Source organism: Xenopus laevis, chromosome 6L (genome assembly GCF_017654675.1).
Source record: "Xenopus laevis strain J_2021 chromosome 6L, Xenopus_laevis_v10.1, whole genome shotgun sequence".
In the NCBI taxonomy this organism is placed as follows: Eukaryota; Metazoa; Chordata; class Amphibia; order Anura; family Pipidae; genus Xenopus; species Xenopus laevis.
Window position 1 is genome coordinate 70,237,326 of NC_054381.1, and position 21,133 is coordinate 70,258,458.

The 21,133-nt window shown below is 40.4% G+C and overlaps 1 protein-coding gene across 1 annotated transcript in view; it reads left to right on the forward strand.

Annotated features, from left to right (window-relative positions):
• Positions 1-1,161, forward strand: part of LOC108719027 (stress response protein NST1) — a 47,674-nt gene extending 46,513 nt beyond the window's left edge. Inside the window, exon 22 of the mRNA XM_018267614.2 lies at positions 759-1,161. Coding sequence (XP_018123103.1) covers positions 759-844 — 86 coding nt within the window. The 3' untranslated portion in view covers positions 845-1,161. The remainder of the gene's footprint in view (positions 1-758) is intronic.
• The last annotated feature ends 19,972 nt before the right edge of the window (positions 1,162-21,133 follow it).

Genomic DNA, 21,133 nt, shown 5'->3' on the forward strand with positions numbered 1-21,133 from the left:
CAGGTTCTTTGTAGGATTATGTATCAGATAACCTGAAAGTGAGAAGAAAAGCTCAATTATTTTAGAAAGACAAAAAAAGTCATGTCAATATTGCCAATGCCTGTGATGGAACTCCTGGTTAATAGCGACCAAATGGTGTCTTGTGAAATATATATTCGAAAACTGCACTGGCCCCGGGTATTTCTGTAGAAGAACTTTCGGTGCAATCTTCTTCCTCTATCTTCTTTTCTTCGGGAGCAGGCGCAGTAGAGTAAAAAGCAAGGGCTTCTTCAGAAATATCCCAGGCTGGTGCGGTTTTTACCAAACAGAAGCACCAGCCAGGGGTATCGGGTAAGTAACTATAATCACTGGGGTATGCCTTACATTTTGTCGTATTTAATGAGACACTATTTGGTCACTATTGCCCAGAAGTTCACAGGGTGTTGACAAAATAAATAAAAAAAAAATCACCGTCATGCAGTAAACTTTAAAATGTGCTTACTGAGTCTCTTAACACTATTCCCTTAATCTCTGTATATTTAGACATATTTATTATAATTTGCATTTTTCCTATATGTACATTATATACATTGTAAGATTGTTCAGTGCTGCATATTCAATTACTTAAAAATAAATTATTATATCACTTATAAATAAGGATATACATACAAGCATACATAAATATTTTGCTCATGATTTGCCTATTTGCTCAACTTGCCTATTTGTAATTTTAATTACAATTTTTGCATTACTAACCATGAGCTATTTTAACTTCACAGGAATACATGTACCAAGCCTGGTAAAATATTTAAATGACACTGGAAAACTGAAAACTCCACATTCTTTCAGAAGCCTGTCGAAGTGATCACAAATTACGAATTTTGTTTCTCACTAATACATAGACCAGTTTTATTGCTTTATGCAATAATGATAGTTTTTCAAATGAATAAGTGAAGTATTGCCTTGTAGTTAAGTTGTTTTTACATTGTTATAAAAAGGATGTCTGAGCAATATATTGTTTTGTAGTCTTTTGTTGCTGTAAACCCTCAAGACCTATGAATTACATTTTGCTAGGCAGTGAATGCAAATATACTCTCAGTAACCCTTTGAAATCAGCATGGACTTTTTTGTTTTCATTTGTCTGTCAATATTGATCCACTTTTAAATAAATGAAATTGTCAATCTGAGTCTGTATTTCAGGACCACAAATGGTTAAATTGGGGTTCTCTTACCCAAACAGAAACCCCCAAGGGCAAGAGTCACAAGGATTACTGTTCCTAGGTCTGATACATACAGCTACACTTAATTAGAGTACAGAAAGATATGTGGGGTAGTGAAGGGCAAGTGGAAATCCATGAGAGCAGTCAAGACACTATAACCCAATTCTATACAAACCAATGATCATTTGTTAAATCAATATTCATTGTTAATAAACAGTCCTTTTTTTCCCCATTATAGTCTAAAAATCCTTTTGCAGTAAAGATTAAAACAATTGTGTGTATATCACAAACTGAAAAACATCTTTTTTGAAACATTGTCTACATCTTTCCATAAGTATGCTTATGATATTGTCAACACTCAGGAATTTATGGTTAAATTTATTATTTCAGAAAACCTAAAATAGAAAACATTGAGAATTGCAATATTACAAACAATAATGGCAATACTATACAATATTTTTTTTTTTAAAGATTTTATTTCTGCTTTTAACATACAAGTGGATAGAACCAACAAAGAAGAACCATCACATTCTAGTGTAGGCAAGACTGAAAAATTGCTCGTATATTAACAATAATGCTATGCAATAGAGGCTCAACTTTGCAGCTCAGTGGGCGCTTTGCATAACCGCTACGATTTGAGGGGTCATTTAATTTCACTACTCTGGGCTTTAACCCTCCCCAATTGGGCTAAACTGTTAGGTCCTCTGGATTCGCCTCCAACCACGGGGTCCAGACCTTCTCGAATTTCTGCGGGCACCCTCTTCCCTCGTATGTGAGCTTGAACAATGGAAGTGTTTTGTTGATCATGTTTCGCCATGCCTGAACTGTGGGAGGTTGGGCCGCCATCCACTTTATCATCAACAGCTTCTTTGCGTAAAATAGCAGTACCCTGATTAGTGATCTGGTTTTAGTGATCTGGTTCTTGGGGCAAGAGGTCATCCACTAGGCCGAGGAGGCAAACTTCCGGAGTGCAGGGGCCTTGGAATGATAATTCGTCTGCTAAATATTTCACTATATCTTTCCAATATTCATAAATCTTTGAACAAGTCCAGGTCATATGAAAAAAGGCCGCCTCTCCCCTTCCGCACTTGGGACAGATGGCTCCCGGGTTTCTCCCCATTTTCTCAAGTTTACTTGGGGTGATGTACACTTGATGTAGAAATTTGAGCTGAATGAGTCTATCTTTCAAGGCAATCAGGTCAGAATAGATGGAGTCTGTAGCTTCTTCCCAAAGTTCAACTGTTAATGACGGTAGGAAGGATTGCCATTTGGGGAGAGCTAGATCAAAAGGCGAGGGGCCTGTTTTTTGTAGGGATTTGTAAAGTCTGGAGGTCAGTTTGCTTCATTGTGAATTCCTGAGGACCAGTTCAAATGAGGGTGTGACATATTGTATTGTCAGGCTCAAAAATTGCGAATGGAATGCATGTCGTAGTTGCATGTATCTATAAAGCTGTAGATCTTGATGCCCCGTCCTTTAAGTTGCTGGAGGGTAGGGAACTGGTTATCTGTCAATAGGTCTCCCAGTACTTTTACCCCCTTTCGCCGGCCAGTATTTAAAGTCCTGTAGCTCTCGAAGTTGGGTGAGGTTGCTATTCATCCACAGTGGGAGGAATGGGGAGATAATTGGAGGGGAAGAACGCATCACTTTACAAGCGGCTCTCCATGCCTTGAAGGGAGTTATGGTTGACGGTTGTCTGGTATAGTCTGTTAATCTTCTGTATGGGAGATTACTGATGAATACTATACAATATTACATAAGAGCTTGCCTGTTTGTGTATAAACAGTGCTGGACTGTAATCTGTATAGCCCCTATGGCCACAAGCTTATGTGTCCAAGGCCTTCTCAAAATTCAAATTTGTGTAATTTTGAGGGTTTTTTTTATAATTCCAATAAATTCAGAATTAAAAAAGTTACCTTATTTATTAAAAAAAATCTGAATATTAAGTATACTCAAATGAATAAGATTGTTGAAAAAACATTGAATACCTTCCTATTTTATAAGCTCAAAAAACTCTAAAACTCAAAAAAAACTGTGGCTGACAAAGGGGGGGGACATTGGTTATACTAAACAGACTACTATTTGAATGAAATATTTACCTAGTTGTCGGTTATTCATGTCTACAGAAAGGTAACCGGTAATACGCTTACAGCAATTACATTGGAGAAGGTTTTCACATTACTTTATTATTATACTTCTGATGAAGGGATAATAAATAAGTCTTAGCTTTTCTCATTAAGGACAACTCCATAACACTTGTCTCTTACACAGTGACGGTGTATAGACAGGGTTTGGGTTCCTTGCATTTCAGTCTTCTGAAACCTGGACCTATTGTTTTGTAATTTCCTCTGCTTTTGTAGCATATTCTTTATTTAAAGATGGTGAAATCTCTGGCTTTGAATCTTCTTTTCATGATAACTGAGGCCTCTCTCTTCCTGATTTCATCACTTCTCTTCTTCCTCTCTAGATGCTTCTGTTATTCACCTGATATTTTAGCTGCTTCATCCCCTTGATTTCACCTTTTACGCTGCTTTCTTGCTTCCTATTCCAAGCAGATTCTTTCTTCTTCTGCGTTCCGTTTAGCCTCTATTTTTAGCCTTTCCAGTTCTTCTTGCTCATGCCTCCCCTGTTCCTCTAGCTCTTTCTGAGAACTCAGACTTATGAAGCAACAGCACTTGCAGGAATGGGAGTAATGGACCCTTTATTGTTTTTCATTTTTTATAGTCTGTTCATGTTGTGTATGGGGTGGTGACTAACTTCATTTGACTAAATTCCAGGCAGGAAGTAAGGGGACTAGCAGGTGCTACAAGAGGACAAACACTTTTACTATTGGTCATATCGAGGGTTAATTAACCTTCGATATTCGACCCTCAAAGTAAAATCCTTCGACTTCAAATATCGAAGTCGAAAGATTTACCACAAATACTTCGATCGAAGGAAAAATCGAACGATTCGAAGGAATTTCCATAAGCTAACCTTGATGCTCTGTAGGTTAAAAGTGGCAAAGTAGGTAGTCAAAGTTTTTCGACAGTACTTAGACTATCGAATAGTCCAACAATTTTTAGTTCGAATCGTTCGATTCAAAGTCGTAGTCGAAAGTAGCCTATTCGATGGTCGAAGTACCCAAAAAAAAAAACTTCGAAATTCAAAGTTTTTTTCATTCTAATCCTTCACTCGAGCTTCGGAAATGTGCCCCTTGGACTATCAGTGAGGAACAATGTTCATTCAGCACAGCCACACTCCTCCTTCTGGCTAAAGATGCGTGTGTTGGAGTCAGCAGTGCAGTGAAAATAATGAGAGGACAATAAAAATGGATGACGTGAAGTAAAAGGGCATGGATACAGGGGCAAAAGAGCCATTTGATCCGGACCCACAATAAGGCCAATATATATAATGAACCATCCCTAAAAAAATAGCAGACCCTGTCCCCATTTTAATCCACTGGGAGAGCAAAGCAGTGTAAATCCCAGTAATTTACTGAAAGGGAAGTCAGAGTTACAGGGTAGGTGGGGACTAAATTTAAAGCATGTGAAAGAAAGATCATACAGAATAGAAGAATATAGGAAATTTTAGTGAAAGGTTTTTTTTGTTTTTTTTTTAGTTTTTGTTTGCTGTTTATACTGCTGTTGGCATCAACACCTTCCTCTACAAACTCATTTTATATAGTCAAAACATGCTTCTCATATGTCACACAAGCACCAGATTGCCACTGACATAACCCCACTTACACCAATCAGTCACAAACCCACTAAGCCTCCAAGGTTACAGTAGATTAATCTGCCTCTGTCCAAAATGCTAAAATATCTGATGTTGTGCCTTGCTGTCAAGTGGGGGTTAAGCTTTCCCCAATTCAATTTTTTTTTACACCTAAAGGGGTTTGTGGCGTAACTGTAAGGCAGCTGATTATGTGGGGTGATGTCTGATCTGATGTACAGTATATTACTCTCCCCTTCCCAGACCCTCTCCTACCTTACACTTTACCACCTGATGCAAACTAGCAGCAGTAGTAGTCAGGTACGATCAGGCCATGAGGGGATAGATGTTGCTCTAAGACATACTCATCCTTTACAAATTGTCCTGGAGGGACTACGGAGGATTTGGTGTGCCCAAAATCATGCAGAGCTCCTCAATTGCAATAATCCCAAACTGAAAAAATGAAATGGCACACCTTCCTCAAAGTAAAACAACTGCTGTTTATTTAGTCATTTAAAAAGAACCTAGTGGCTGAAGTGTAAGTGCAGTACAGGGAGGAATGCCCGGACAAAACAACTGTTACACAAATGTATGGCGCAGCACAGGAGAGCCAGCTCCACTGGTAAGGACTCGGCTGTGTACCTACATGTAAAGGAAAAAGGACACACATTTGAAGACTGTCAGGTTTACATTCTGGACAGGGAGGAGAATTGGTTCAGAAGAAGGGTCAAAGGGGGCGTGGCCTGGAAGCTGAAAGAGATGGCTGCCTAATCTAACAGCTCCTTCAGTATAGCACACCAACAGCCTACATTAGCACCCAGCATTTAATAATTAAACTTCTAAAAAGTCTCCTCGGGATCCCCTGGTACCAAGAACAAGTGAATGCCTGCAATCGGCACTGAGCCACAGCCACGGTGACCGACAACCACGAGGTGAAGAGGACTGTCTGCCAACACACCTAAGAGCAGAGCTTGCCTCGTGGCAAGGAAGAGGAGAGATATCCCGAAGCGGAAGGCTTCTATTGTGGTGGACCAGCTGCTTGTGTTCTGGAGGATCCGCCATTCGGAGCTCATTGATCCCCCGCTGAATGGAGAGAGCAGGCCGGAGCACGTCGACAGAGTGCTGCAAATATGACTCCGCAACGGAACTCTGGAGCGCCCTCAGAATTTTTCCCCAGACCGGGCACTGAGCTCCACGAGGACCTTGCGATAAGAGGGCCTGCTAGCGACCAACACGAGGCTGCACTCAAGGGACCGGACGCATATGAGGTGAAAGGGTTTGGGTGGCGCCACAACTCCCTGACCGGTAAATATTACACGGACTGTGCTAAGGAGAGATATCTCGGAGAGACAAAATTTAGCCACAGACAAGGGGACAGACCAGCACAACCGGCAAGGCACAGTCAGAACCTACAAGATCACCAAGCCAAGTACCCATTCAATACATAAGGCCTACAAGCGTCTCCCATACAGGGGAACAAGCAAATAATCCCTCTGAGGGAACATCACATTTTTTTAAGAGCAGAAGTGCATCAGCAAAAGCTACAAAACACCTCAACTCAACCATGGAACAAGAGTTGGAATCTCCATGTACCAAAAAAGATATAAACAAACTAAAATCTCTCCTCTTCTGCTTCAAAGATGAGATTCAAACTGAAATTTGTAATTCGCTTACGGAAGTCAGAACAGAAATTACGGAACTAGATCAGAGAGTCCTCCAACTGGAACAAACCCAAGACTCTGTGCAAGAAACAACCTCTAATATGGAAATCCTGATCCAAGACCTCCAAACACAAGTAAGAGATCTTCAGGACGCCAATGAGGACTTGGAAAACCGCACTAGAAGAAATAATCGACGTCTTCGAGATATATCTGAAACTGTACATTTGGACACTTTTCTCCCTTAATACTTCAAGGCTGTGATACCTGGAACTGAGGACAGGTTCCTTCTCCTAGACAGAGCACTACAGGCTGGACCTAAACCTAATATGCCACCTAGAGATGTAATAGTGCGCTTTCATTATTTTCAGACCAAAGACTCCATTCTGAAAGCATCTCGGACAAATCAGATAGAACTAGAAGGAATAATACCACAAATCTATGCTGACCTAGCCTCAACCACCCTACAGAAGAGGAAAGACCTCAGACCATGGTACTCCTACAAAAAGATACCCTATAGATGGGGGTTCCCCTTTAAACTCACATACCAGCACAATGTCTGACGTGTACTGTTAGACACCCTAACAACATAGAAGATGCACTTCCTTATCTCCAGGATCCTCCACCTGCCTCCCCAGAAGCGGAGATTCAAGAACCAATTGAACAGGACTAAAAGGCTTATTTGAACAATAAGGAACGCTAGGAAGGACTTGCATGACCCAGAACATTCTAGCTGATGGTTATGATATTCAACTTAGTAGAGAACATGGTTAGGTTCATCCAAACATATCATTACTCAGAAACAGATGAAGAATAGGATTGAGATGTCTTGATCCTGAGAAAATTCCTTAAGGACACTTGCTACGTCTGACTGAAATTATGACAACATAACTTATGACTAGAGAACCAACTTAAACTACATATGTGCAGACATCAATAGGCATTAGAAAGATTTCTCATGACCTAAAACACATTATCTGCAGATGACGGCACTTAATAGATTGGTGAACGTAGCTGAGTTCAGCCTAAGGGACTTCAACTTCAGGACAGATGAAGTTAAGACTGAGACAACCCTGAATTTGAGAAACCTCTTTATAGATATATCTTCTAGTATGGCTGTCTGCATATAGCTACATTTTCGTTTAAAACTACATATACGATATGTGTCAAAGTTAAAAGGTCTTTTACTTAGTTTACCAGCTTGCAAGTGTTAATTTATCAAATTAATCTCCTAGGAGAGTAAATACCCTACTCCTTGCATTTAGGGTATTTCAATAGAAATCTCAGGGCGGGTGATACGGACAGGCTATCTATTTGGTCTCCAACCCGTGACCCCCCATACTAGAGGTTATCCTAGCGGGGAACGAAATTGCTTCCATCCCTCTTTGGAATCCTCATGGACAAGGACATAGTGGGACATTCACTAAGATTCGTTGTTGCGCCAACGTCCGCTTCACTTCGTCGGGCGCATTTTCACCAGTGCTACGCAAATTCACTAAAATCCGAAGTTGCGCTCAGGGGAAGCGTAAGGTTGCGAAGTTGCGCTAGCATTAATTCGCCAAGCAAAGTTACGCTAGCGATGGTTAATTTGCATACGGCGCCAAATTCAAGTTACAATGGAGGTATATGTAGCAGCACTACACAAGCCTGGGAAACCTTCAAAACAGCAAATAAAATTTTTATTTTGCCCTACACATGTGCCCACTGTATAGTTAAGGTGCCATGAGTTAGGAAATGTAGGGGGGAACGAGGGTAGCCCCAAAAAAAATTTTCAATCTTTTTCAGCCTATCATCCATAAAAAATGAAAAAATGCCAGCGTTTTTTGGGACTTAGAAATTTTTTTAACTTTTTTTGAAGCAATCCCTATCTACTCTATTGCACTTCGCCTGGTCTGAGGTGGCAAAGGAAGTCTGGTGTAAAAGGTAGCGTTCCGAATAATTGCGCGTCAGTGAATTTGCGTAGTTAAGTCCATTGCGCAAATTCGCCAGGTGTAAGGGTGCGAAGTAACACTAGCGAATTTACGCCAGCGTCCGTTAGTGAATCGGCGAATTAACGAAAATGCTCTACGCTGGCGCATTCACGCTAGCGTTAGGCGCTTCGCCGTTTAGTGAATTTGCCCCATAGTCTCCCACTTTGACAAGAAACGCGTCAGGCGTTATTTTTTAGATGTGATGTAAAATAAAGTATCATATTTTTAATATACAATTTTTGGCTCTTGGAATCTATTTTTCGTTGGATGTTCCGGATTGGTGCCTGCCTAATGCGGTTTGTTGTGAAGTACTCCCCTATGCTGAAGGTCTGGGGCATGTGCACCCGGACCCAACTGGGAAAGCGGTAAGCTTATCCTAATGATACATTAAGATTTATGCTTCTCGTGAAACTTTGGTTTTTTGTAGCTGTTATCTTGTGTTAGGGTATTTTATTTAAAATATTCATAATACAATAAACATGAATCAGAAATTTTCAAACAAAGGTACAAAAAGAATACGTTTCAATCAATTACATGATTAATCAAAACAAAATATAAAGACAGAGTAATTTATAGATTTTCCCACATTTTCTTTTGAGCATCTGAAAATTCTGATTCTTTAGTTTTTATGAAAACAATGTCTCTGCAAATTGCTTCTGTAACTGTTTTCACTGATACTTGTATCTGCCCAATAGTCAGTCTACATCTCATTTGCCACAAATGATAACGCAGTACTGCAATAATAATGTACAAAGTGGCTTTATTTCTCCTTCCAACTCTCTGTTTCTTTACTATTCCATAAGACAATTCTGAGTAGTCTAGATTTTTTACTAGATTCAGTTTTAGATGCTTTGCAACATTTTCCCTTAGAGAACAAGAGACTGGACAATCTACTAAAAAATGTTGTTGGGTTTCTTCTACTTTGCACCCCCAAGGACATTCTCTGTCTGTAACATTAAGGTGTTTCATGTTTCCTCTTACAAACATCTTGCCTTGTAGGGAAAGCCATGATGTGTCCCAAAACTTTTTTGGCATTCTTCTATCTATCAGATACTTTATACTTTCCTCTAACATTTCCTTGGGACAATCTCTGACGCTGATTTCAGAGGAAAAGTAAAGGTCTATTGTTTTCCAATATAGAGATTTCCTATCTAAGGATCTTAAATCTTCTGAACAAATATCCCATTTTTTTAAGATTTTTACTGACTGCCGCAGATAGGTGGGAACAAGGCCTCCTCTTATCCTTACCTCTTTCACTCTACCGCCGAGTAGCCAATCTCTAATAAAAGGCAATGCCCAGTCTCTTACACTGACTTCCCACAAAGACTCTTTCCCCTGCACCACCCCTCCAAAGTTAAACCCACTGGACAAGGCATGTCCAACCCTCCCCTTTTCTTCCGCAGGAAGGTGATCCCCCTTTTTACTGGGTTGAGCCTATTCCCCCAAAGCATTTGGAAGAACAGGCTCTGGATCCGGGCATAGAGAGATTCTGGCAATAAAAAGACATACGAAATGAAAAGAAAAAGCGGAATCAAAAAAGTCTTAATAATGTCAACTCTTTCCCTATAGGTCAGCTTCCATGCTTTCCATTGCTGAACTTTTGCCTGAACAGCATTCAGTTTATCTTCCCAATTTACCTTCGCCAGGTCTCCCTTCCCGAATTTCACCCCTAGGATCTTAACTACTTCTGGGGCCACTGGGAATTTCTTGAGTTTAAACCAAGGTTCCCCTTCTAAAGTCCAAAAAGCTTCCGACTTTTCTTGGTTGATCTGAGACCCTGATGCCTCAGAGTAGCTTCTGATACACTCCAAAGCCTTGTCTTCCTCCTCAGGCTTTGATATTACTAGAGTGACATCATCCGCGTAGGCAAGGGACTTAAAGGATTGACCCAGCGGAAATGGGACTCCCTCAAGCCCGCAATTCTGCAGTCTCCCCAGAAAAGGATCCAAAGAGAAAACATACAGGAGCGGACTCAAGGGACATCCCTGTCTCACACCAGCTCTCACCAAAAAGTTCTCACCTTTCCAACCATTAATCAGCGGGAAGCTCTTTGCCCCTTTATACAAAGTCCTAATCCATTCTACAAATTCTTCCGGAATGACATATCTAAGCAAAACAGCCCATAGGTACTTGTGGTTAACCTTATCAAAGGCTTTTGCTTGGTCTAAAGATAGAAAGTATTTACCCCATTGCCTACCTTTACATCTCTCCAGTGCTTCCCTTAGTGACAAAACAGCTCCAAAGATATTTCGCCCTTCTACTGAAGAGAATTGAGATGCAGAGAGAAGAAAACCTGCCACCGCACCCAACCTCTGTGTAAGAATCTTTGCCAGAATCTTTCTATCACAATTGAGAAGGGCAATTGGCCTCCAATTCTCAATGTGCCTCGAATCCTTCCCCTTCGATATCAGAACTTAAGAGGAGTGCTGCATAGATGGTGAGAGATGTTTTTCTTTTAGGCAGGCATTAAAGACTTGGGCTAACACTGGAACCAGATCTTCTTTAAAGGTGACATAGAATTCTGCTGTTAACCCATCTGGTCCAGGAGCTTTCTTTTTCTGTTGTTTGTCAATTGCCTGCCTTACTTCCTCCTCTGTTATCTCTGATATCAACAGGGAAATGTCCAAATTTGCAGTGTCTGATACTGGGGTTGCCTTTAGAAAAACTTGGATCTTCTCCTTATCCAAAGCTGTTTCTTTGAAAAGGTCAGCATAGTAAGTCTCTACAACCCCCAGGATTCCCTCCCTAGATACTTCTAAATTACCCTGGGAGTCATAAAGGCTCTCAACCTGCTTTCTCTTTACAGTCTCCTTACAATTCTGACAAGGGTCCGGGGAAACCGAGGTTCCGTAGTCCCTCTCCAGAACCAGGGACTTAAGCTGGTTGTACTGATGCTGTCTCAACAAATACTTCAGCCGGTTTACTTTTTCCCCTTCCTCCCCTGCCGAAACACAGATCTCAAGTTTCCTTCTTAAAGACCAACTCTCTTTTTCTTTAGCCCTCCCTTTCTTAAAAGAGGTAGAAGCGAAAAAGGTCCGGAAAGAATCCTTAGCCGAATCCCACCATTCCGCAACAGAATCGAAAAATTCAATTTTTGAAACCTGCAACTTAAAAAATTTCTTAAAGGCAATTTTGACCTCCTCCTCCTCTAGTAATTCTTTGCCTAATCTCCAAAGGCCTTTACCTACTCCCATACCTCCTGTTCCACCATAATGAAAGGCTAATCCCAGATGGTCTGAAAATTCCATTATAATTTCTCTAATTTCTCTTTTTATGAAGATGAAGTCTATCCTGCTACTCCTTGTGCCGCATCTATATGTATGACAGCTGTTTCTACCACCGTAAATTGCTAAATCTATTAGTCCAGCATCTTTAATCAAATTTTTGAAAAATAAACTTTCGTATTTATTTATTTTGCCTGTCCTATCCTTTTCATCCAATACTTGGTTAAAATCTCCTGAGAAAATTACTGGAATTGATGTGAAGAGAAAAGGTTTGATATCAGTCAACAAAGACCTTCTTTCTGAAATTGTATGAGCTCCGTAAATATTAATGAGCCTCATTAGTTTCTCTTCTATCATAATGTCCAACATTAAACATCTTCCTAGTGAAATATCTACCACTTTCTTGACAATCACCTTCTTATTTCCTTTAAACAAAATACCAACTCCTTCTGCAGGTTTGGTTGCTAATGACCAGAAAGATAAACCCTCTCTCCATTCCCTTTTTGCCTCCTTAACTTCCCCCAAAGATGAGAGTCTTGTCTCTTGGAGAAATATAATGTCAGCTTCTGTTTGTTTTAAAAAATCATAAGCCAAAAATCTGCTCATTTTGGTTTTTATACTACATACATTAATGGTCAAAAAATCAACTGACAGATTCATTTTTTTTGTTTTTTTTCCTTGAGGCCTCACTCTCATCCCCTGTCCTTTTAACTTGTATCCTAGGGTGTAGATTTACCTCCATTTCCTCCTCTTCTAAAGACTCCCACTCTAGGTCTAGGGACACATCATCAGGCTCGTTTTTACTTTTTTTTCGACTGGTGTCTTGAACCTGGTTTTTTCTCTTTCCTCCTCCTCCCCCTCTATTCGTTCCAACTCTTCTGATTCCTCAACTACTTCCCCCCATGATTTTTTTCCCAAGACCTCATATCTATTTTGGCTTACCACAGTCATTTCACCAGTCACATTTTTCTTTTCTGTCTTCCTTTTCCTAGTTCTCTTTCCCACAGATTTCCATTCATCTACTTCTCCCTCTTTAACAAGGGGTATCTTTTCTTTTGTCCTAATGCTATTATCTACCTCATTTTTTCCTTGCGTTTGTATTTCAGGAAGATTAGTCACATTGGTCACATCAGTCACCTTGGTCACATCAGTCATATTCTCTCTCAATTGCTCTTCTATATTAGGGCAAGCTTTCTTAATATTTCTCCAAGCTTCTGGACAATTTTTAAAGGCATGGCCTATTTTCAAACACAGGTTGCATTTAATATCTTTTTCACACTCTTTACTGGTATGACCAATCTCTCCGCAGAAGGCACATTTCTTAATGCTACAATTCCCTGCGAGATGTGTTCTTGCCCCACATTTAAAACAAAGTTTGGCCTGTCCCACATAAAAGCAAACACCCCTATCTCTACCAATGAAAAAGGACGTGGGTAAATGTTTTTGTGAATAACCTTCTGTATTTAATTTGACTTGAACTTTATAGCCCCCTATCCAAAAGCCTTCTTCATCAAAGATTTTTACAAGTGGTGACATCACTGTACACTGTCTTTTAAGCCATACCAAAATATCCTCAGGATGTACAGTTTCATTTTTCATTATGACTGTAATATTTTTAAGTTCAGGTTTAGAAATGGGTATGACTTTAAAATCCTTCCATTCTTTAGCATGTTTTTTGTCAGGTTGTAACGTCTCCAAAATTCTTCTAATCCTTGTGCCAATTTAAAGCTCAAGTCAAATTCAATATCAGTAAAACTGAGCATAGCATAGATATCATCTACTACGAATCCCAAAACTTGTTTGACCAAAATCTTTGCTACAAATCTCCTACCTGGAAAGTTTTCCCTTTCACCTACCCATTTTATCTTTACAGCATTCTGTCTTTTGCCATATTCATCCTCCTCCTGCCCCTCCCCCTGTGAATTCTCAAACAGTTTCTTTTTCCCCCACACACTGCCTCCTTCTTTATTGTTTGCACCTAGTTCTAGGTAATTTTCTATTGCTCCAGAAAGGGAAGTGCCCTCTACTGGCTGTTCAGAATTTAAAGACTCATCTATCTGATTAAAAGGAGTATTTAACCCTTTCGCTTCTGGTGTGGAGTTACTACCAATTTTTTTAACAGAGGGGATGTTAACACTTTCTTGCACTGATACAACCTCAGATACATCACAAGAAACATTTTCATTTAGTAATTGTGAGATTTTAAGCAGCCTTTCCGTTTCTGCAATCCCTCCCCCACTTTTCATTTCCTCAAATCTTTTTTTATTATAATACAACTCTTTCCACGGTTCAATCACATTCAGAATTGATTTAATTTGTAAGTCCACCGATTCAAAGTCTTTGTTTAAATAAGCCAGTTGTCTAATGGCCTCAGTCCTTCGATCTCCCTTTAACAGCCTTAAGTCTCTGATCAGCACATCTATGCCTTTGGTTAAAACAGACTGTTTGGTCTCCAGGCATTTTAACTCATTAAGTGCTCCGATGATTTTATCATATTCAATTACCAAGCCAACATTCTTTTCAGTGTTTTTTCCTAATGCTGGCTCAGACAAATTCGTTTTTTTTTCTTTTACATGAATATTTTTCCCCAAACTGACATCTCCCTTTTCCAAAACGGACACAGTCTCTGTGCCTCCTTCCCCCACAGTCACAAATGCAGCCACTTCAGTATCAGGCAAGTTAACACTCACCAAGAGCGATCTATCAGTCCCTGCAGCCAGGTTTCCATTCTGTGCAGCATTTGCCTCCAGGACCTGCTCGGCAACTTCCTGAGCAATCGTTCCTGCTGCTTCCTCCATTACCTCTGCTGAACTCAACTCTTGCGGTAGCTCTCCTCCTCTCACTGCCGGGATCTCACTCTGCACCAGATCGGAAGGCCGTGCAGTCACGCCGCAGCTCCCTGCACTCGCCCCTGCACTTCCTCCCGGACCCGGATGTCTTCCATTGCTCTCCTCGGCTTCTTCCATCGAAGAGGAGTCATATTCAGGTAGTTGCCGCCTAGTTGGTTTGTTCTTTTTCGTACTTCGTGTACGTTCAGCAGGTACTGGGGACTTTTCCTCCATTGCTCTGCGGTTGCTTCCAAGGCGGGTTCGTCCACCCGCAGGGGTTGCATCTCCCTTCTTCCTTAACCCCATTTAGGCAGGGGTGGGGAGGGGGGGAACCCCCAAAAATAACAAAAATGGAGAAATTAATTATACTGGGGGGTATAAAGGAGGGGGTCACAGAGGGCTAGGGACCGGGACTAACTCCCCCAGGACCCGCAAGGGCTTGGGAGAACACACAGTCCTGTAGCACACTTAAAACACGTCCTCACAGTATGAGGGTATATCGTGTGTTAGGGAGCTGTTATCTGGTTACCTTCCCGTTCTTTTGTTTGGCTGCTGGGAGGGGGGAAGAGAGGGGGATGATATCACTCCAACTTGCAGTACAGCAGTAAAGAGTGATTGAAATTTATCAGAGCACAAGTCACATGACTTGGGGCAGCTGGGAAATTGATAATATGTCTAGCCCCATGTCAGATTTCAAAACTGAATATAAAAAAAAAATCTGTGTGGTCTTTTGAGAAATGGATTTCAGTGCAGAATTCTGCTGGATCAGCACTATAAACTGATTAATTTTGAAAAAAACATTTTTTCCCATGACAATATCCCTTTAAATTAAAGCTGGACTTCTTGCTGCTGCAGGAGACACATTTCAGTAAAACCTCACCACCCAAATATGTCTAAATATCACCCCAGATATTTTTAGCAAATTCACCCAGAAAAACAAAAGGGGTGGCTGTACTGATTGCAAAACAGGTGAAATTTCAACTTAACCAGAAATATATAGACCCCGAAGGCCGCTATATTATCCTGATGGGACACCTCCAGAACCAGCTGACTACGCTTGCCTCAGTGTACACCCTAGCTCCTCAAAACAGAAATTCTTTAGCAATTTCTTTAAAATACTCCCAGAAATCTCGGAGGGCAGAGTCATAGCGGGGGACGATTTCAACACAACAATAAATAACAATGTGGATACGTTTGGAAATTTTTACATGGAACTTTACTCTGCAGATAAAGCCCCGGAGGCCAACCTAGCTAGGGAATCAAGTTATGTGTTGGAATTGACTCCACAACAATTCACCATGGAGGAACAAGACATGTTAGCTTCATCCATAGAAATGGAGGAAATAGAGAATGTGATCAAACTCTCTAAGTCAGCTAAAGCCCCGGGCCCAGATGGCTATACGGCAAAATATTATAAGACATTCGATAAACTCTAAGGCCCACGCTTGAAGGACCTTTTTCAATCACTCCTAGATGGATCACCCTTAACAAAACATATGCAATCGGCAACCATAATAATGATACTAAAACCAGGAAAGGACCCACATAATTGTGATAGTTACAGACCAATCTCATTAATAAATACTGATGTCAAGATGCTTGCAAAAATACTGGCCAATAGACTCAGTGCGATACTCCCAAAGTTAATTCATAAGGATGAGGTGGGGTTTGTTCCAGAACGACAGGCAGCGGATGGCATTCGCACAGTGATCGATTTGATAAGCTTAGCACCAAAACTACCTTCCTCCTCCCTCCTTCTGTCCTTAGATGCACAAAAAGCATTTGATAGGGTGGACTGGAATTACATGTTCGTTGTCCTGGAAAAGATGAGAATACCACAACCATTCCTCACAGGACTCAAACAATTATATGACACTCCTTCAGGAAGAGTACTCAGCATGGGTCTATTATACAATTTTATTGAGATCAAGGGAGGGACACGCCAAGAATGCCCCTTATCACCATTATTTTTTGCATTATCCTTAGAACCCCTGGCCAATGCCATTAGACACAACCCAAACATCAGAGGTTTCCAGGTGGGAGATAAGGAGCATAAAATAAATTTGTTTGCGGATGACATTCTCCTCACGCTCACATCCCCCCAAACTACTTTACCTAACCTACTACACACCCTAGAACATGCCCAACTGATCTCAGTCTATAAAATTAACTCTACAAAGACACATGCTCTTCCCTTAAAAATACCCAAGTTAGAACTGAGACTTCTTCAGCTCAACTTTGATTATAAATGGGAAAGCGAACAGAATACCTAGGAATTAATCTCACACCATCCTATTTATACAAAGCAAATTACCCCAAACTGATAGAAAGACTTAAAAAAGACTTATCTATTTGGAACACATACCACCTTTCCTGGTTTTGCAGAATAGCGTCTGTAAAGATGACACTATTACACCGCCTCCTGTACCTATTTAGGACTTTACCAATCAATTTCCCTGAAAAAATATCTCTCTCTCTTCAAAGAGCTATCTCGGATTTCATCTGGGGAGGGAAGAGGCCCAGAATTAAAGCACCAATAATGACCAAGCTCAAAGCACTGGGGGAATGGGAGTCCCACATATACATAGGTATTACCTGCCAAGTAGACTACAGGCCATGATTCACATACATGCTCCTACAGTAGAATCATGGAAAGAGATTGAGAATCATTTTACAGTACCCTTGCAATTAGCACACTTTTTTGGATTCCTAAAGTAAATAGAGTCACCCCCAGAGACCTTTTACCCTCCTCACAACAAGCGCTAGACCTATGGGACTCCGTAGCCATTAAGATGAAATCGAGCACATCTAACACTAGATATAAAACAATTCTCTGTAATAAGAGCTTTCTACCAGGATGCTGTCCGTTCGACTTCACACCAAGGATAGACGCGAACATTCTCACACTCGCAGCTTTCCGGCAAGATCAAATCACTTTATCATTTCAGCAACACCAAGCGCAAAGTAACATTCCCCATTCACAATTTTTCTGTTATCTACAAATCAGGCACTATGTAGACACAGAACTCAAACTTCAAAACACCCAGACCATGACCTACTTTGAATCTATTTGTTCCAAAAGATTATATCCAGCACATTTGATATCTTCACTATATAACCAACTATCGTCAGCCCTACATGGCAAAATGGGAAACAGATTTAGATCTCACAATCTCAGATAAGACATGGTCATATGTTTGGGACAATGCCAAAAAAACATCTGTATGCGCAACCTCCAGTGAAAGAGCTTATAAAATCATCTTTCGATAGTACTTCACTCCTACATGCTTTAACAAACTGAGCAGTAATCCAGAACACGCCACCTGCTTTAGAGGATGTGGAGAACTAGGGTCTTTCTTACACACATGGTGGTCCTGCACATTGGCCCAAGAATTCTGGGAGAAGATAGCAACTCTGCTCTCCGAGGTTCTACACAGCATAATTCCGGCAACCCCACATACATTTCTTTTAGGCATGAAAATTGGGGCCATACACTCCAAACAATCCCACAAACTAGCTACACACATCCTGACAGCAGCAAGATCTCTCCTAGCAGCAAATTGGAAAAGACCACAATTACCTGGTCGGCAATCGCTGATAACCGAAGTGAACTGGACAAGAGCGATGGAATCTATCAGAGACAAGCTTCTAGATAGGAGCTGAGGGGGAGCTGGAATGGTACCTGTGGGCCCAATACTTGGAAAGAACCCAATAGGGGTCTACCCTCAATGATTCTGGAACCACTTGAACTAGGTAATAGATAGGATGTCGTCTGGTAATGATATACTGAAATTAAAATAACTATTTCTCCCTTTATATGTCTCTTTCTCTTCCTCCCTTTCCCCTCTTCCCCCTCAGCTATCTTTCTACCTAAAAGCCAGCTGCAAGATTAGCACCGATTTGGAATAACCCGAGAGGTCATAGAAAATGACTGGATATAGGGAATGTTACGCTGGAATAGCACAAAATAATCAGACATGGAAAATCTTGTAGCTGAGCACATATTGTATTTTATTGCACTTATTTTTTGTTACAATGAAAACTAATAAAAAAAAGAAAAGGGTCAAAGAAGTCATATACATGAAAACCATGTTTGAACAGAGCTGGGGGGGCAGTACCTATTGTCTGCCACATACAATGATGTTTTAGCACTTATACCTGGATGGTTTAATAACACCCCATAGCTACCATCAACACCTTGCCTCCATGCTGGTTGTACTAAACAGATAATGCTGATTAGAGGGTATATAACCACAAATATTTTTGTACAGGCCATTCTGAATTGAGAAAGCCAGCCAGATAACAGCAAAATGTCTTCAAGGAAAAAAAAAATACTTGGAGAGAGCTAAATAGCCCACAACAGTTACCACTTGACAGTAGAGGCAGAGCAGCAGCTATTTTATCACTGGCAGTGTGGGGTTCTGTTAGAGGTTCTTGAAACCAGTGATATATAAAAGGGATTTGAAAGAAGGCTCGGAGCTCACAGTGCTAGCAGTAGCTGTGGGTTTGTAAAAATTACATATATCTTGTAATAGAAACAGCAACTATATGGGTAGTTTGTATACACATCAGAGACCTTTAACCTTGTTTCTAGGACTACCCTTAATCAGCTACTGAAGGCACCATGTGTCTAACATTAAAAATAGTAATAAAATTGGTTTATTATGCAGTACATTTGTAATATGTATGTATAACCCCTCCCCTTTCTGACTTCAGGAGCAAGAAATCTGAAAGTTATTCATTGCATTTAAAGAACAAGAAAAGCTAGAGTCACTTGATATATGTGCAATAAGGACTCTGCACAGAGAAGATTGCCTAGTCACTATTTTGTAACCCATGAGAGAAGCAGAGTATACATTTTAAGGTGGATTTAAGGATAACCCAATGAAAAGAATGATACATAATAGGACTCTTGTTGGGTAGGTGTACAATCGATTGTCAATTTAAAAAAAGCTAGTGTTACTTTCTTTTAAGCCATGGGGAGAAGTGCAGCTGTGCACCATGTCACTCACTGTTAATCTTCATGATTATCCTCATGTAGTACCTGCTAGTTCCCTTCTTTTTCCCCTGGAATCTAGTCCAATGGCTCCCCCCTTCAGAGATCTAAATGCCAGCAATCATCTTCAAGAGTTCCTCCTCACAGCCACCTTATAATCGCACCTGAGCCTGCACCCCTGTGGGGCCCACCAGAGCAGGAAAAAAGTACAGTGCTGGCACAACAGATGCTGAAGAAGCTGCAAAAATTGTGGCATAAAAGAGACCAAGTTCACTTACTGAAAAAGCAGGAGAAACAGGAGCAAGAGAAACTGGAAAGGCATACAATGGAAGAGGCTAGACAGAAAGCATAGGAAGAAAGAAGATGACTGAAAAACACAAGAAGAAACAGACAAAAGTTTGTGATGTACAGTAGATGAAGCTATGAACCTGAAGAGAGTGTAAATCATTCTGCATATTAAGGAATAACAGAAGTTATGTTAATATGAAAAGGACCAGGAAATTGTCTAAATTTTCAAGAAAACACTACAAAAGCCTTAAAAATCAAATGCGGGCGATGCTCAACTATAACTCACCGGTTATTGTAGCGTCGGGTGCAAGCTGCTGGTTCCCCTGCCGGGGACCCACGTATAACTCCAAGAAACACACGCTGCAGCACTCTGAATCCTGTCAAAGTGGTTTATTGTGCCAACAAACTCGGCAACGTTTCGGGTCAATGCCATTTTACAAGCCCGTGTAACTGTGTAGCACCACTCTCTTAATGTATGTGTTAGGAGGAAGTGGTAAATAATCCTCACCTTCCACAATGAGGTACAACTCCCATGATGTTTAGGGATAATCAATTCAATACAAAACATCCAGTAAAAATGATCCATATCATGTATACTCTGTGTCCATAAGTCCAATTCACAAGTATTTGTTAGTGAATCACACACTCTTAGTGGCCGTGATTACAATTAACAAGTGATGTGAAATTTTCTTTGTATAAGGAAATCTATATTGTATCCTAAATAAGAAAGTCCATATTCAAAAGTGTAAATGTCAAAAAAATATAACGGCTATATTTGCCCATAATGTAAATACATTGGTACATTCAAATGCATGTTACTTACAAATTGATACTAATTGCTCAAATCTTGGGTTTCATCCCAAGACCAGGAGCTGTAAATATAAACAAAAGAGAATGTATAGTTATTACACAAAAAGGCACAACTCAAGCAGAACAACTTATACTATTAGATCTTAAATGCCATTGGAGTATAATCCCGGTTCAACCCTCCAGGTACATTAACTCCCGGAGGCCTAAAACCAACTGCAGAGATTTATCCTCTGGAGAAAAAGGGGCATATTTATCAAAGTGTGATATTAGAGCTCACCACAGGATAATCCACCCACTTTCTAGTCATTCCTAAGGGATTGTTAGAACTGCATTTATCAAATATTTCACTCATTGATAAAACACTTCTATAAATCTCATAAGAATGAATAGAAAGTGGGTGTTTTTTTTCTGTGGTGAGCTCTAAAATTGTGATAAATCTGCCCTAAATCTCTCACCAGTCAATGACCAT